The sequence below is a fragment of the Anabrus simplex genome, chromosome 3 (genome assembly GCF_040414725.1).
Source record: "Anabrus simplex isolate iqAnaSimp1 chromosome 3, ASM4041472v1, whole genome shotgun sequence".
Taxonomy (NCBI): domain Eukaryota; kingdom Metazoa; phylum Arthropoda; class Insecta; order Orthoptera; family Tettigoniidae; genus Anabrus; species Anabrus simplex.
This window is the reverse complement of record NC_090267.1, coordinates 51,110,324-51,123,803: the sequence shown is the minus strand read 5'-3', so window position 1 is coordinate 51,123,803 and position 13,480 is coordinate 51,110,324. Positions and strand designations below refer to the sequence as shown.

The 13,480-nt window shown below is 38.6% G+C and overlaps 1 protein-coding gene across 1 annotated transcript in view; it reads left to right on the top strand.

Moving 5' to 3' along the window:
• Positions 1 to 12,148, top strand: part of LOC136865963 (apoptosis-inducing factor 1, mitochondrial) — a 268,552-nt gene extending 256,404 nt beyond the window's left edge. Inside the window, exon 13 of the mRNA XM_067142533.2 lies at positions 10,189 to 12,148. Coding sequence (XP_066998634.2) covers positions 10,189 to 10,260 — 72 coding nt within the window. The 3' untranslated portion in view covers positions 10,261 to 12,148. The remainder of the gene's footprint in view (positions 1 to 10,188) is intronic.
• The last annotated feature ends 1,332 nt before the right edge of the window (positions 12,149 to 13,480 follow it).

The window sequence follows — 13,480 nt, the reverse complement described above, 5'->3', positions numbered from 1 at the left end:
TTCCAGGACATTGCTGATAGAAGCTCCTGGATATATTTCTCCGGTTGCTGCTATATTCTCATCGTTTATCACTCCAGCAATTCCCCTTCCTTGGCTATCACCAACACAGCTACCTTTGCTGATTTAGGCCCAACTGGGTCTTGATTCTGAAATCTAGGCCTAAATTTTAACCTCGGCACGGCAACGGTAGCGGATTGCGGTGATTTGGTTTCACGTGTGTTATCACTTTCTTCCAGAATTAAATTATTTAGGGCAGAAAAACTATTTCTGATGTTTATTTCCGGAAATTCAGTTGTGGATTTCTTCTTAGCCGGCCACTCATGAACTACTTGACACCACGTGCTTGAGTTTGTTACTGGTACCTGTATATCACTCAAAGAATGGTCAGTCCCAAATTCTAGCGATCGCAGTCTTTCTTTTAATTCTTGATTTTCAACTTTAAGAGCCTCATTGTCCTTTTGTAGAATGTTTATAATTTCTAATGCAATTTTGTATTCCTCATTGATTATTTTCGGTGCTTCATCGTCAACGCCATCGCCAACTACAACATTCCGAACACACTGCTCACAAATCCAGTCAACATTTTCATTAGTTTTTACATCTGTAGGGCAATTTCTGCACTTATAATGCAACCATCGATCACATGAATCACACAACATTCCATTTTTCACTCATCTTCGACATTTTCCGCACTTTTCTTCACATTTTACGATTAATTTACTCGGAGGATAAAACACTATGTCGTCATTACCAGGCGCCATTTTGAAAAAAAACATCGAACATTCTATAAAACTCGAGTGAAAAAAGGTGCGTTGTCCTGGAATCTTACCCTGAGTTGCACAACATTACATCGGATTTATACATCATATTTACAGGTAATAATTCATTTTTCAATAATTTATATACTATTAATTACGTGTTTTTACATGAAATAAAGTTGTATTAATATACATCCACCAGACGTATTGTGACATAACCTCACATGTTTTATTACACAAGACAGATCCTACAACACACAAATAATGATACGACTACAAACTATACCAAATAAAGTCCACACTGACAACCTGTCGTACATAACTTCGTATGAGACTCGTAACGTGTAACATAACTACGTAGACGATGATAATAATAAACCCTTGAGATCAAGACAGGCGTTCGACAGGGAGATGGGCTGTCACCTCTTTTGTTCAACTGCGTGCTTGAGAAGGTAATACAGGAGTGGCAAAAGACATTAAAAAAAAGGAAAACTTTACAAACCCGTAAGGATTGGGACAAAGAAAAATGGAGTGGAAATAGATTGCTTAGCGTTTGCTGATGATATAGCCCTTATGACAGAAAATTTTGAAAGTCAATAGAACAGATGAATGTGTTGAAGGAAGTAGCAGAACAAACAGATTTACAAATTTCCTTTATCATCAGATCACAGTCATCCTTTCGATTTGCTGGAGTATGATAATTCACGTCAAGGAGAGAGGAGGAGCTTTAATAACATGTGGTTTCACAAACCTTGCCATCTCATTCTTCAATAGTTCCTCCAAAATTGACCTCAATAAGTGGATGTGCAGCATACTTGACTGAAGAGCTACGTTTGGATTCTCAAAGATATCCATAAAACTGGAGAGAAAGAGGCAAAAAAAATTATGTAAATTTGATGAAAGGAATATGAACAGTCGTTCTTCATGTGACAAAGCATGTCTTTTAGTGTCATCAGTAGTTTCAACTTTTGGGGTGAAACTGATGACTGGGTTTTCCTTTTAACTGAGGAGTGTGGTGAAATGTTATGACAGTGCTTCACCTTTTCAGACAAACAAGACACATCTGCACTTTAACTGTCCTTAGGAATTTTTTAAGTCTTCATAGTTCCCATCTGAGAATCCTTACTTACAATTTTGCTCCTGAATAAAGCAACCAAAGGGTCCCACTGCAGCAAAATCCTATCTAAACACCTTTTTAGTAGTGATAACTGTCAAGTAGCTACGTGCTTCAGAATTTTCCTGATCTCTGTGTTGTGTAAAGTCTGAAATTCTCTGAACTTTCCTCTTTGTACTCCCAGATAATAAAATATATCAATTATACTTTCATCTACATTTACAGGCAAGCACGCCACATCCGTATCTGCAGCAAGAGTAATTAGGTGACAGGAGCAGCCTACGATGATTATGTTACTATTTTCCCGCTTCAAACATTCTGCCACACACTTCTTTAATCCTACCATTACTGGAGGATTATCAGTACCAAGAGCTAGATAAATATTAAGACATACAACCAAGAAGCAGTACTACGTGACGTAACACGAGCACTTATGCAGGTCCTGCCCCGGGTAGAAATCTATGGCGTGCTACTTCTGAGGTTAGGTTACTTGTTTGGGACTTCCACTTCCTATTATTTAGCTATTTGAGTATTTGACTGCGTTATAGACCAAAGAGGAGCACTATGCCCCGTACTGCCATCCGGTTGTGATTATTAGAACTACTTTCAACCAGCCACGCTCAGCCATATATCGATAGAACAAGGCAATTAAAGATAAAAACTTCATTGTTCCGTATTGAAATTATTGATGTTAAAAATTAAATAATTGAAAAGGAGGTTCAACCTATTCAATACTTAAAAGAAAGAAATGCAGTAATCACATTCCTATTTAAATGGGACCGGTTTCGACCTTAGTCCAGGTCATCATCAGCCGTAAAAACATGTACAATGTTTATGAAAATTGGAGGTCAGTTTCACACTTTGATAGGCATAAAGACACGACACCACATTCTGTCATGCACAAAGTCACAACACTATCAACTAATATACGAAGATCAAAAATAACTTGAAGTCGCAGACGAATAGATTTGTAGTAGAAAGCCGCCAGCTCCTGGTGATCAGCGCGGCACATTCAAGGTCATGCGCTGCGGTCGAACGCCAAAGTAGAGTGGAGAATGTTTTGAAGGTCTAGAATTTGTCACGGTTGCGGGAAGTTAAGTACGTATATAAAAATATACGACGCAAATCAGTATAATTGAATGAGTACTTGTACTCCTGCTAAGTTTTCATTTGTTTTCCGATATTGCGCTTTTTACTACATTTTTTTTTTCTTCTCTCTACAATTGTTTTTTCAAGTCAACTGTTTTCCAAGAACTTAGCAGGAGTACAAGTACTCATTCAATTATACTGATTTGCGTCGTATATTTTTATATACGTACTTAACTTCCCGCAACCGTGACAAATTCTAGACCTTCAAAACATTCTCCACTCTACTTTGGCGTTCGACCGCAGCGCATGACCTTGAATGTGCCGCGCTGATCACCAGGAGCTGGCGGCTTTCTACTACAAATCTATTCGTCTGCGACTTCAAGTTATTTTTGATCTTCGTATATTAGTTGATAGTGTTGTGACTTTGTGCATGACAGAATGTGGTGTCGTGTCTTTGTGCCTATCAAAGTGTGAAACTGACCTCCAGTATTCATAAACATTGTACATGTTTTTACGGCTGATGATGACCTGGACTAAGGTCGAAACCGGTTCCATTTAAATAGGAATGTGATTACTGCATTTCTTTCTTTTAAATATTGAATAGGTTGAACCTCCTTTTCAATTATTTAATTTTTAACATAGAACAAGGCAATGCGCAGTAATTTAAGAAAATACGAAAATCACTGAAACTGATCTGAAAATCGGGGGATTGGGAAGAACAATGAAAAATCAGGAGTCTTCCGCTTAAATCTGGAGAGTTGGCACGTCTGCCTTTCAGCAGGTGATCCATGTAAACTATGGACAATAAAGGTGATAGATTACAGCCTGAACCAAAAACTCACTCTACCATCAATTCTCACTGCAGCCCGATTGTCAACTTGAATGTATTTGATTGATTTTATTAATCTACCATTAAACCCATAGTACCTCAGTATGGCGAACATCTTTTCCTCCGTACCATGTCATATGCTTTCTCTAGATTTACGGAACATAAACACAACTTTCTACTCCTCTCGTAGCATTTTTCAGTTACCTGTCGTATACTGAGAACCTGATCCTGACAGCTCCTCTGTGGTCTGAAACCACACTGGTTTTCATCCAACTTCCTCTCAACAACAGATCGCACCCTCCCTTCCAAGGTGTCAGTGAATGCTTTGCCTGGTATACTAATCAATGTGATAACTTGATAGTTGTTGCAATCCTTCCTATTCCCTTGCTTAAAGATAGGTGCAATTACTGCTTTTGTCCAATCTGAAGGTACGTTACCAACACTCCATGCTAATCTTACTCCTCTATGAAACCATTTCATCCCAGCCTTCCCACCATACTTCACTCTTTCAGGTTTCATTTAGGTCTGATTTATGGTGAAGGATATATTTCAGAAGAATAAACGCAATTAGAAACTGAAAATGGGTATGGATATTGAACAAAATGAAAATGTATTCTAGAAAAAATTATAGAATAAGTAGAAAGTCGTGCTTTCCATGGCTTACCCTGCCTGAACCGTCATCGATAGACCTAAAGTATAAGCATATGCAATGTAGAGCTGTTCAAGTTCTACAAAATAGTCTGCGAGGGCATCTACTTATCTCCAACCGTTTGCCCTTTAGAGCGATTTTAGGTCATGGTTGTGAAAAAAAAACCCAGCTTCAAATAAGTAAATAAATGAATAAATAGAGATTTTTTCCAAATTTTAAATCTGAAGTGTTAAGCCTCCTGTATGACTCATTAAGGATTAAAATAACCTTTAAAATACAAATTTGCATGAACGGTTTGGGAGTTAGGACCATTTTAGTCAGGGTGGGTCGTTAATTAACTTTAAAATATCCATTTAAAAAATTATAAAAAGGAGAAAAGCGTCAGTTTTTGATCACATTCTCCAGCATAATGACTTCATAAAAGTATTTGTTCGAAGGCAAGGTGATGGGTAAGAAAGGCCGAGGGAAACCACAGAAGAAGATCGTTGAAGAGGTATTTGAGATGATGGGAGATGCCATCACTGATGATGTTGAAATGGATAGCCAGTTGACGGGAACATACTTAAACAAAAAGCTCGAGAAGTCGCACTTAAGCTGGGTTTGGTTGATTTCCATGCTTCTACTGGCTGGTTTGATCATTTTAAAAAACAGCACAATCTTTCGTTCCAAAACGTTTGGCGAGAGTGTGGAAGTTAATGATGATACAGTTGTGTACTGAAAACCTAATACTTTGCCTCGACTTCTTGAAGGAGATATTGTTAAGGATATTTTTAATGCCAATGACATGGGAGTGTTTTACAATTTGCTCCCGTCCCAGGCATATGCTGTTCGTGGACAAAAATGCCACAGAATCAAAAAAAGTAAAGATGGATAGATTGATTTTTTTTTTTTAATCATCAACAGGTTATTTCCCCGGTTATAAATGATTCAATAAAACAACATCATGAGTCGTGTAACTCATTGCTGAGCGTCGTGACCCCATTTGACTTCACACAATATTCTTGATTAAGCGGCGCCAACTTTGACGATGTTCATCTTCTCTTAGAGCCTGCCGAAGAGTCAGACCGGTGGTACGCAGAACGTGGTCAATCCACCTGCTCGATGTCCTTCCTCGTGCTCTTCTGCCAACAACTTTGCCTTCCATGATACACTTCTCCAGATTTTCACTATCCTGTCTTACAATATGTCCAAAGAATTGGACGATTCTCCTCATGACGCGAGAGGAGAGACGTTCGGATATATTCAGTTCTTGAATAATAGATGCATTAATTCTTCTTTCCGTTCAAGGTAAACTGAGCATCCTGCTCCAACACCACATCTGAAAGGTGTCGATACAGTACTTATCTCTTGCCTTGAGGTTCCAGGTCTCGGAACCATAAAGGAAGACAGAGAACACGAGAATCAACTAGTCTAATCTTTGTACTGTTTGTTATTGCTCTGCTCTGCCGTTTTTTTTTTTTTTGTGAGTTTGCTCATGGCAACGTTCCCTAAGATGATACGTCTCCTAATCTCTTTGTCAGAACTTCCAGTATCACAGATGGTCGACCCAAGGTATATAAAGTCATTTACCATTTCCAGTTCCCTTAATCGACCTGTCAGCTGGATCTATGGCGCTCTGTCATTTATCACTAGTTTGGACTTGCTGAGGTAGATCTCTAGCCCATATTCTAAACTTGCATCTTTTAACCTTGCTAGTAATTCTACAAGTTCATCTTCACTGCTGGCAAGGAGAGTGGTGTCATCAATAAAGCGCAGGTTATTGATTTTTTGCCCACCAATTGATATGCCTCCAGTCCAGTCATTGAGGACTTTCTTCATCACATATACTTTCTTCATCACATATTCAGCATAGATGTTATATAGAATAGCTGATAATATGCAGCCCTGTCGGACACCCTGCGAAATACTGAAAAATTCTGAAATGTCGCCATCTAGCTTTATAGTTGCAATAATAATAATAATAATAATAATAATAATAATAATCGTATGGCCTCAGCTACCGTGTGCAGACATTTCAAGTTGACGCCATCTGGCTGTCTGCTCGTCAATTTCGACGTTCCGTTTTACTCTAGGCCCACTAGATGGCAGACCGAGTAAACCGAAACTCTCTTGGGCATCTATGGCTGAGATTTAATTAATTTTGTCGGGTGAACACCAAATGTGTCATCAGAGATCTTTTACATGCCGACATCGTACGACGTGGAGTGTCGAATGGACTTTTTTCTGCCCTTCAAAAATCCGACTACCTCTGCCGGGTTTGAACCCGCTATCTTGGGATCCGGAGGCCGACACTCTACCACTGATCCACAGAGGCAGCTTATAGTTGCAATGTTGTTTCCATACAGACAATATATACAACACCTTAAATAACACTAATTTCCTAATATAATAACCAAGTTTAAACTAAATCTAGAAACATTTACAACACCTGAAATAAATAAATGGATCTCCTTAAATAATTGTTATGATTAAACTACATCATGAGGTCGTTAAGGCAGACGGGGATGAGTGAAAAAGGTCCACTGTTTCACCCACCTCATTAAGTGATTTTAGTGCCCTCAGCAGCCATGAGTTTGCCAAAACCACAGTTCTCACTTTACACAGATGGAAAGTATACCTTTGCCTAGTATTGCGACGAACATGTAATGGTATCTACTCCAGTAATGTTGAGCAGTCCACTATTCGTCAGACACTTATAAAGAGAGGGCATTGGCACATCTGCGGCGTGAGGGCAATGTCCTCATACTCATAGTCTTACAAAACGACTTGTAATGCTTCTTGCATACCTTTCACAGAGTGGGAATTGCAGAGGGCACTCATGCTGTGCAGAGTCACGGCTCCCGGACTGGACAAAATCCATTATCAAATGATTAAACATTTGAGTGACAGATGACTCAAGGATATTCTCACCCTATTCAACAGAATATGAAGTAAAGGAGTATTTCCATCTCAGTGGCATGAGGGAATGACGATACCAATTCCCAAGCCAGGTATAAAGATGCAAAATTTCTGGCTTTTGTAAGCTATTTGAAAGGATGGTTAACCGGAGTCTTGTGTGGAACATGGAAAAGGAAGGTCTCTTGACTAACTACCAGTCTGGTTTTCACTCTCATCAATCTGCCACCGATCATCTGGTCAGACTGGAGAGCGCCATTCAGGAGGCCTTTCTCCAGAAGGAACACCTAGTCACAGTGTTTTTAGACCTGGAGAAAGCTGGTGATATGGGATTCTCGCTACACTAGACTTGTGGGTATTTCGGGGAAATTTGCCAACGTTCATTGAGAATTTCATGTCCCTCTGGCTCTTTCGAGCCGGAGTCATTTTCTCAGTATTACGTTGAAGAAAATGGAGTACCACAGGAATCTGTACCGAGTGCCACGCTGTTCGCAATCACCATCAACGGCATAGTTGCCGCTGCTGGGCCCACAGTCATTCCATCGCTGTATGTAGACAATTTAGCTCTACATTATAGCTCCAGAAGGATGGCGTTTACTGAGAAACAGCTACATCAAGCTATTAACGGAGTCGACAGATGGGCCCTGCAACGTGTTTTCGATTTTCAGCGATGAAAACCTCAGATGTACCCCTCCCTCGACGTCGGCTTCTGAATACTGAACCAGAGCTCTGCTTGCAAAACAGTGTCTTATCAGTGGTAATCAGTGGTAGACACTTGCAGATTCCTGGGTCTCCATTTTGATAAGAGACTAACGTGGCAACTCCACATCTGCCAGCTGAAGGTTGCTTGCATGAAGAGACTTTACATGCTTAAGTTTCTCAGCGGCATTTCGTGGGGGCTGACCGTGCAGTGCTACTACATTTCTACATGCCAACGGTCCTCTCCAGAATGGACTATGGTAGTGCAGCTTATGGTTCAGCATCAAGAGCTACGCTGAGCCTTTTAGACAGTGTTCACCATAGTGGAGTTAGGCTGGCAACGGGAGCTTTCCGTACTAGCCCTATTCCCAGCCTACTTGCTGAAGCGGGAGTTCCGTCTTTACGAACAAGGAGGCAGCAGTTACTCCTCCCATACGCTGTCGATATTCGTGAAGTGCTGCTACATCCAAGCTATCAAAGCATCTTTAGTACCCAATACCACCAGAAGTGTCAAGACCGGCCGAATGCCATATGACCGGTCAGGTTTTGAATTGATAGCTTGTGTCACGAGTTAAATATAGATATCCGTGGTTGACTTTTAGTGAGGTACCTCCGTGGTTAGTTCCGTGACCGGATATACGGCTAGATCTACTCTGTGGACCCAAGGTGACCACGGATTCCTCCGTTTATTGGAGGTATTTCTAGGACTTCATTCACCAGTATCCGGCCGCGAGACTTATCTTCACGGATGGTTTTAATATCGAAGAAAATGTTGGTTGCTCTTTCGTCACTGATGATATAAGCATGAAAATCTGCTTCTTGCTGTATGTGGTATGTATTCTGTGTAGCTTTACGCCATCTTAGAAGCTCTGCAGTTTGCACTAGGTGATGAAAGAAACCATTTTCTCATGTGTACCTACTCGTTAAGTTCTCTTTTGCTAGTTGCTTTATGTCGCACCGACACAGATAGGTCTTATGGCGATGATGGTATAGGAAAAGCCTAGGAGTGGATAAGAAGTAGCCGTGGCTTTAATTAAAGTACAGCCCCAGCGTTAAGTTCTCTGCAGTCTATTGAAACCTATTTCTCGCAACACCCACTGGTGCAGCAGATTCATGACCTAGCCAGGTTAAGTGACACTGGGACCAGAATCACTTTTCCGTGGCTTCCAAGCCACATCAGGATTGCGAGAAATGAACTTGCAGAGGAAGCTGCAAAGGAAGCGGTACTTTTACCTCCAAGACCTATGAACGTACCTGCTAAAGATATTTGTTCTCTACTATGTTGAACCATCTTGGTGTCCTGGGAATCAGAGTGATTAGCTATCTGAACTCCCAACAAGCCAAGAGCACTTAAGAAGACAACTACCATGTGGCGGTCCTCTTTCTGTCCTTCGCGGAGAAAGGCCATAGTATTGTGTAGGCTGAGGATAGGTCATGGGTGATCTACACACTCTTATCTCCCAAAGAGGCGAGACCCCCCCCCCCAGTATGTTTTTTAGTGCCGACTTTACCGTGACCCACATCCTCGCAGAGTTTGCCGATCTCTCTGGCCTAAGACTGAGCCTCGGCCTGCAGGAAACTCTCGAGCGCATACTAGTCGTTGACGTGACTACTGTCAATCTTGTCATCCGCTTTATGTGCGACAGTGGATTAATCAAGGGTATGTAAATTGCAGGTGTTCTGTTACTCAGGAAACTTGCGTTACCTTTTGATTCGTTAGTAATTTACTGTTTAATTCAACAATTTCTTGTTTCTTTTTATACTTTGCTTTGAAATTCTTTTGTTGAGTAAATAATTTTGTTTTATTTATTTTAAATTTATTTTCCACTTAATTTGTTCAGAAAGGATGATTACCTAATTGTACTTCCTCTTAAATAAAAAATCACCACCACTTTATGCCTAGCTCTTGTCATTTGTTAAGTCTTGTTAAAACTTTTTATAAGGCTAAATGTTGTTGATAACAGTACAGTAATATGCCATCTTTTTTTCTTACCAGATGTGTTGATTATTGTGGATTGTTAGAATATGTTTGCAAAAGAGATCTAATTCTAAAGAGGTGTCCAACACTATGGATGATCAAATCAAAGATTCTTATTTAGCTTTAAAGTTCATGGTACAAAATTCAGTCTGGCAAGGCTTCCTCTTCTTATTGCAGGTGCTGAAGGATGAGAAGAAATATGAAGACTTAAATGAAGTAGCAAAGCTTTTCAACATTCATGAAGAATGAAATGCACTTGCCTCCTAGTTCGTGTACTGCAGTGAAGCAGAGTAACAATAAGACTTTTGTAATAGACCCACACATAAGTTTGTTACTCATGTCTTCACTAAAAGATTTGTTTTCTGTTTATCTTCTTGGAGAAGAAGTGTCCATTGCAATGTGTAAGTCAATAAAGTGGTGCAAGATTAGTTCTTGTCAAATTGAATCAAAATTTGAAGTTTGGTTATCTCAGATGTTCCATCATTGTTTCATTCTCATTAACTTAATTTGCATTTAAACCACTCTTCATGCATTTGATAAGTTCACGTTCAACTCATTCATATTGTTTTCTACCTGTTATGTAGTCACGAGTTTGGTTAATTCACTGTTAACTATTTATTGGTGTCATAGAATTCCTCGTCAAAATAGCAAGAGGAAGAAAAATAGGAAAAGAATACTGGCATAATGTGATAATGAGAAAAATACTTGCTGAATGTTACACTGTCAATAATACATGTTACAACATATCAGCAGTTAGTATTCATCAAAAACATTTCTGACAATATTTAGATCTTTTGGTTATATCATGCTGTATATCTGATTGAAGTGTGTAAAGCAATGTTATTCCTTTCTTTTCATTTTGGAATATATCTCTGTGAACATCAACTGATTCTGTACTTGGTAATCTGTACTGTTTTGCCTATATAGAATTTAATATAAAAGTAATAGAATATACCATAAAATATATATAAAAGTAGTGTACAGTATTTCATGTTCGTCAGTTAAATTGTGATTTGACGTTATGTGCTGTTCAGGTTTAGTGAATGAATTGAAAAAGAATTGCCTCATAAGATGAGGATTTATTGCTGGGTGGTGGTGGTTGTGGGTAGTCCAGTACAAATTAATGTCTAGACTACAGCCTAATATTAAGTTATTTGCTTCCATCATCGCCTGTCCTTGAAATATCAGTGTTTCCAGAATTGCAGTTGATGTATGGTGCCCCTGTAGTATTGTGCACATGTTCATGTAAAATGACCTGTAAAATGAATATATAGTAGCCATCAGTGTTGGAACTAAAATATTGCAGTAGTTATTTGTTGTATCATTTCAGGTATGAAAGAAAAGGTATACAGTAATGCAAAATCTTGGTGAATAATTTGATACAAATGTTGTGTATGTTGCAAGGCCTTACTTTTGTTTCCTGAATTTCTTGATGGAGAAGAAGCAGGAGAAGATGAATTTGATCAAGAAACTGAATTAACAACAAGATTCTGGCTTGTACATATACTGTAGCAAGATTTACAGGCTTGGAGAGCTAATATTATATAGCGACTTATCATGAACTCTCCAAAGGCAACATGGGACATTACTGGCTGCATACTCTGACTCACTTGTGCAGTAAGGAACTAGCATTTTATTTATCATATGATTCATTACTTGATGAACAGTGGTTATGTTATGTTACAAATTATACATCTTGTTTTACCTCTTCATCTCGGAAACCTTTATTCGTAGAGGAGGTTTCTCTGGTACACAGCTAAAGACATAAATGATGCTCTGGAAGCTAAGAAAAGGACAACCAATATTACAGCAACATTTAATTCTCTATGGCAAATTTAATTTTTCATGATGGATTTTAGAGACCCATTGCTCAAGATAGTGTCATTTCATTAACTTCAGCCAGAACAAACATGTCAGAAAGCTCTGTTTGTCCTGTGTCCCCCAGACTATACATCCCCCGCTATTCCCATGACTGATTAATCAAGCACAAAAAGAGATAGGCCTTAGGATTTGCATAAAATCTGCTCATGAAGTAGAATAATTAAATATTATAGAAATGTATGTTAGTGTTTCATGTTGGAAAAATGTAGATGTTAGTGGAAACTATTTTGAATAAAAATATTTTTAAGCTCTGTAATTTATTTGTATCCTTAAAAGGAGGCAAGGTTTTTGTATAGAATTGTTATATCCATATCCTGTATGTCTCCAGCACTTGTAATTTCAGAACTCTGTAGCGAGTGGTGGTGGTAACCCTTTATTTATTGGATAGGATTAGTCCATCCACCATCAATCAGTCATCACTCAATCCATCACCACTGGCCTGCATTTAGGGCAGTCGCCCAGGTGACAGATTCCCTGTCTGTTATTTACCTAGTCTTTTCGTAAACAATTGCAAAAAATTTGGAAATTTATTGATCATTTGTCCCAATTTGTCCTCTTGAATCCCAACTTTATCTTCTTATTGTGATCTTTCCTACTTATAAAAACACCCCTCAGGCTTGCTTGTCTACTAATGTCATTCCACGCCATCTCTCCTCTGACAGCTCGGGACATACCACTTATTACAAGTAATAAATTTCATCCTGATCCGTGGTGGAGTTATTATATATAACAAATTCCATCTTCTACGTTTTGGGAAGTTCCTCCTTAACTAAGGTTAAGTTATGAGTAGGTTCCCACCTTCCAATACTTATCAATTTCTGTATAATAGGTTTATTAATTACATAATATAAACCATCTTAATCTCTAGTACATGTTTCGTTCTGATTATGGAACATCTTCAGCTAAAATTTGACAAAATGGCAAGACAATTAAAACACATTGATGTTATTATGATACAAAAGATAAAAGATATGACAGAATGGCACGAAGATTAAAACATATGATTATGATGATGAAATAAAGTTCATTCATGTTGGTTAAAAATTCAACAAGTCAATGTTCAAGTGACGAAGTAAAATCGGCGATGAGGTTCTTCTTTATGTTGGAGACGTGTACATTTTGTTAATCTTGAAGATAAATTGGAGAAATACAAGATTTTCTTAACGTATGTTTATCGGGGGAACTCTTGATAAAACAACCGTAGTTGAAGTTGAGTTGTGGTTAGATTATTAAAATGAGTCAGAAACGAGAAAAGAATGAGTAAAATAGAGGATATTTTTAAGGAGAAAACCTTGTTAAAAATGTATGTTCGCGAGAATAAAGGATAATGGAGTTGATTACCTTATAGTCAGTCGTGTCGTATTTGACGTCCTCCCTTATGTCGTGTTGTTAACTGACTGAGTCCGGTGTACATATTGTAAGATGTTCCTAAATTGCTGACTTTTTTTACAAATATTATAAAACTGCATTTAATTTGAAAATTAACATTCATTAATAAAAATACACACTCGTCGGACCTTGTACTGACACTTACTTGTTACCTGCTTACTTACACATACGTTATTTGAAGGGCGCCAGCTGCCACTCA